At 43.9% G+C, this 4,943-nt stretch overlaps 1 protein-coding gene across 1 annotated transcript; it reads right to left on the bottom strand.

Annotated features, from left to right (window-relative positions):
- Window positions 1-480: 480 nt before the first annotated feature.
- LOC146968480 (uncharacterized) lies at window positions 481-4,330 on the bottom strand. The gene is made up of 3 exons (XM_085759236.1): window positions 4,073-4,330; window positions 3,890-3,976; window positions 481-1,359 (listed from the first exon to the last, which is right to left on the bottom strand). The coding sequence occupies exons 1-3, from the start codon at window positions 4,328-4,330 to the stop codon at window positions 481-483; spliced, it is 1,224 nt and encodes a 407-aa protein (XP_085615362.1).
- Between the last annotated feature and the right edge of the window lie 613 nt (window positions 4,331-4,943).

Genomic DNA, 4,943 nt, shown 5'->3' with positions numbered 1-4,943 from the left:
ATAATAAAACATGATAAAAGCTGATTTTTATGTGTAAATAAGAGAAGATTTCACACAATTTAAATACAGGAAAAATAGGTAACACTTTACAATAAGGGTCCCCTTATTTATTTACTAACTTTGAGTAGTAAACATTAATTAACTGCTTACTTATAGGCTACATTAATTAATGTGTTTCTTAATCCTAAGTAATACATAATAACGATTGTTAATAAATCTGTAAACAGTTAGTTAATGCTGTAATTAATAATGTACTAACTAACGTTAATTAAGGGACCCTTATTGTAAAGTGTTACCGAAATATATAGTTTATCAAATAATATCTAGCAAACTAAACACGATTAGGCCTATATGTAACAGCACTGCAAACATACACAGATATGGGTATATATAACACCTCAAACATAAATATAAAACACCCCAAATATACTGACTGGAATAATCAATAGATTAATGAAAAAATGCAAACTCATGAGGTCTTCATCTGGAGTCAGTGCTCTGCCAACACCACGTCAGGTTTCTCTCTCTCTGCAGAAACAGCAGAGGGAGAACCAAGCTGCTGGGCAGAGTCAACCAGATCCCAAGGTCAAACAAATGACATTGGATCTTAGTGCTAATTGACGGCATTTCGTACAAGGCATAACAAAGCAGGAGTGTGACAAACTTAAGCAGCAACACTCCCACTATGGTTGAGATGATGTGGAAAGCTCTCCACTTGGATTGGTCAACCCTCCCCTTGTGCCCACTCACCTCCCCGGGGCCTGGATGAGTCAGAATGTGGAGAACCGAGAGGCAGCAGAACAATATGACAACTGTCGATGCGCCAAACAACCAATATGACGCGACGGCAGGAATATCAGGGAATGTCAGCTTTGATAACCAAATCCACCCAAAGCACACGAGCCAAACGCATGCAACGCTGATGTGTCTGATCGTGACCAAGACTCTCTCTCTCTGCCGGTAGGTGATGGGGTGAACAACAGCCAGGTAGTACTCCACACAGGTGAGGCAGTGAAGCAACGTCTGTCCAGGGAAAATAATGCAGTACACACAAACCCCCCATATCACCACCCCCTGCCCGTATACATAAGCCCCCAAATTGTACAGGACTGAGCCAACAACTGCCAGAATCTCAACAACGACGAGGTGGTAGGTGAAGATGTTGATATGACCCGTTGTCGTTCCAGCCGACACTGAGCGCTGACGTCTCCACCGCTGGATTCCCGTGTAGAAGACGAGTACGTAGACAGGGAGGAGGAGGACGGTGACCGCGGTGTATGTGGCGTAGATGACTTTGCTGGAGACAGAGAGCTGGCATTTCTCGTAGAAAGAAAGGGCGGAGGAGTTGACAGACATGGCCTGGACGAGAGAGTAAGAGGACAAAAAAGACGAGTGTAGAAGGCAGAATATGGAACGATTAGAGGTGATCACATATGCAGACGATGGTGATGTTTCAAAACTGGTGCAAGAAGCTGAACACCTTGACTTGTTTAAGAATTTGAGCCATTTCTCAAACTTTGGCAATTCAGAAACAAAATATCAAACATTCACTCAAACTGTGCGCCTGGAGAATGGTATAAAAATATTGATACCCTGTCAAACCACTCGTAATCATATTGAATTCTACAAATTAACATCAATGTGTTTGAATTGATTAAAGGACACAGACCTTGTCCGTTGTATTTTATTTGGTTTCTTCCAAATTGATTGATCCAGATCGTGTCCTTGTCCTGCTTCTCCACAGACGGTGTGCGTTCAGCCATCCTGTCAGAACATACATTGTTTGTACTGAGGGTCATTTGCATGTTACAAAACCATCATTAACCACCTGACCATTAAATCTCATCGCTAAGAAAAATAGTTTTTCCACTCGTTGGCTCTGAGAGACTGACAAGCACGGATTGCCTTCTTGTTGTGATTGTAGCTGGTCACACTCATTTCAATATAGATGTAAGCACAGGTGTGTATCATGAGGCTGTTCACCTGGACTGTGGTTTCCGTTGGTCTTTGGTTCAGTCCAGAAGGTGCCTAAGGTTGGCTTCTCTTGGGCACAGGACCAACCTTTTGAAACCTTGACGATCAGAGCAAAAGAGGAGGCTAATCCCCTCCACTTACATTGGGGAAGGGCAGTTGCGTTCCAAGCCCCGGTTTCCATAGGAGACTCCTGAATGCAGATGTCAAGCAGTTAAGCCCCAAGGTCCAGAGGCCGAGTGATCGACTCCCAACTATGAGTCTATTTCGGGTACAACGGGTGTCTGAAATCGCAAAATGCTAATATCGTTGTGCATTTTGGCAGATAACTAACAAGTTAAGTCTGAGGTCAGTTGGAAGAGTGTTGCCATCTTGGCCATAGTACAACAACACAAAATCTGTAAAAAAAAAAATGTTCAAAGCAAGGAGCGCTAACGTGGACTCCCTTCTCAAAACTAGAGGTGCTCTTTGGAGAGGGATCCAAGGGATGTGGAAAAACAAGGAAAAACTCCAAAGCACTCAACAAATAAATCAGATACACCTAGGCCATTTGAATTATCGGTTTGACTCCCTGATGAAGGCTTGATGCCGAAACGTGTTGCAGTCATTTTATGTCATTGTGACAATGCCAGATTAATTAAAGGCATTTTTACTAACTCAAGAGAGTGCCTCAGAGTTTTTCTTTGTTTTTATACAAGATCTGTACAGTATTGGCCTATGACAATGAACATGTTCGGATAAGTACAACAACAACAACGTACAGCAGGTCGGACGCCACCAAAGCGAAACTCCCCGACAACCACCTAAACCATGACCCTAACCACCCAACATACTGTCAACAGCAGATCTATTGTTGACAGCACAACACATTGGCCTTGTACTACCCAGGAAAAACAGAGCTACAGTCTATGATGCACTAGCAACAACTACCCTACATGTTTTTATCATATGGGCAACATAATGAAGATCGACGTACCCATAACTTTACTACAACTTGGTTAAAAATCAATCCACCACCTGCAGGTTCTTGCATCTCTACACTGTGTTAAGATGATTTTCTAATTGCTTTTAAGGCCAGGCTTGGGCTGAGCTGTTCTTTCCAATCCTATCTCAGAACTTTTATCTCCTAATTATCCAGGACACAGTGAGCTCCTGTGGTAGTTTACTAACGGCCAATCAGGGTCTTTGTCCTCGGAGCCCCTAGTCTTTGAAATGTCATGTTTGCGGGAACATTTCTAGAAAAAAGCATTCATTATTTGGTGTTTTTATTAATACATGCGATTTGTTTTGATGTTTGATGTGAAGAACTCTGTTATTCATATTGACAAGTGCTTTACAGAAAGGAATTACTATTATAACTCAATTGGAACAAAACCCAACCCATGCATATTGTGATGAACTAATAGTTCCGCCACTAACAAGTCTCTACTCTCATCAAATCATCTGGTTTTCTCTAATTTCCTCCTTGGCTCAAGCTGCGACCAAAACACGGCAGTTTTCCTTCTCTGCAGAGAAACAGCAGACTTGGGACCAGGCTGCTGGGCAGACAGAGCCAGGCTCCGCCCATCAACAGCAGACATTCATTCTCACCGTTTCCTTGCTCTAAGCTCAATGTCGCATTGGAAGCTCCGAGTCCAAAAGACCTCAAGATCAGCGTTCCTGTTATATTTATAATGGTATAGAAAGCCCTCTGCTTTGCTGGGTCAATCTGTTCCTTCCTCCCACCCACTTTCCCCAACCCGAGATGATTTATAACATAGAGAACAGACAGGCTGCAGAACGAGACGACGCCTACGACAACGACCTGGAGGGAACATAACTCTGCTACAGGGAACCCGGGGTAGTAGAGAGATGCTAACGCCATTATCCCAAAGCTCAGCAGCCAAACACACCCAATGCTGATGTTTCTGAGCGTCACCCCGGCCGCCCCCCTCAGGCCGCGGTAGGTGACGGGGTGAACGACGGCCAGGTAGCGCTCCACACATGTGAGGCAGTGGAAGAAGGTCTGAGCCGGATACGTGAAAGTCATCAAATAAAACGCAGTTATCATCAACAAGTGGCTGCAGTTGTTGGTCGAACCCACGGAAAAGACTGATCCAACGGTGCTGACGAGCTCCGCGGCGACCATGTTGCAGGTGAAAACGTCCGAGTGGCTGGTGGCTCCAGAGTTGGTGGAGCACTGATGGCGCCAACGCCGAGACGCTCGCCAGAGGACGAGGACGTGCAGGGGGAGGAAGAGGACGCTGGTCAGGGTGAAGGTGAGGAAGATGACGGAGCTGACGGGGTGGCCGAAGCACGTCAAGGCGAATGGATAGAGAGACAGGTCTGAGAAGCAGAAGGAGGAAGAGTTGGCCGCCATGTTTGACGTCTTTAGATCCCGAGGAGGAGAAATAAAGTAAAGATGACTGCTTTCCCCAGTCCAGCTTCCTTCACCCTGAAATAAACAAGATTTAAACAGGATGTGATAAAAAAAACCATTAAACAACACTTCCTGGTGAAAGATGACATCTGATACATGTAGTTTTATTCAACCAGAAATACATATTATCCAATAAAATAGCCCCACCTCTCCAGACGTTAGCTCCAAGTCAGCTCTGTATCTCGTCTTTTCCTCCGCTACTTTAGTCCATTTTTTAACATCGTAAAAACGCAGACTGTCTTTTGCTACGGACTGCAACAGTCCGTTGTCATGGATACATGACAACAACTTCCATTCATACCAGTCATACGTGCTTGACGCGGAGTGATAGCCTACGCTGTGATAAGGCTTTAGAATAATAGCCGTGGTATATGCTCATTATACCACGGCTAACAACCAATCAGATTGCCGGATTTCACCTTAACGTTTTATAAATAGAGATAAAGCAGACAGTCAGTCATCTGTATGTCATGAAAATTAATATTAGTGCTGTCAAAGTTAATGCGTTAATTTTGGCGATTAATTTGAAACATTTAATGTGTTATATAAAATT

This window comes from Trachurus japonicus, chromosome 18 (assembly GCF_045865225.1).
Source record: "Trachurus japonicus isolate A0001 chromosome 18, Traja_1.0".
Taxonomy (NCBI): domain Eukaryota; kingdom Metazoa; phylum Chordata; class Actinopteri; order Carangiformes; family Carangidae; genus Trachurus; species Trachurus japonicus.
This window is presented reverse-complemented; position numbering and strand designations above follow the sequence as displayed.

Excerpts from the sequence above, each read along its gene's own strand:
- LOC146968480 (XM_085759236.1), bottom strand. The coding sequence starts at position 4,330 with ATGGCGGCCAACTCTTCCTCCTTCTGCTTCTCAGACCTGTCTCTCTAT. Across the intron at positions 3,977-4,072 it reads CCGCGGAGCTCGTCAGCACC|ACCTTCTTCCACTGCCTCAC; the intron begins GTTGGATCAGTC and ends TATCCGGCTCAG. Across the intron at positions 1,360-3,889 it reads GCCTGAGGGGGGCGGCCGGG|GCCATGTCTGTCAACTCCTC; the intron begins GTGACGCTCAGA and ends TCTCTCGTCCAG.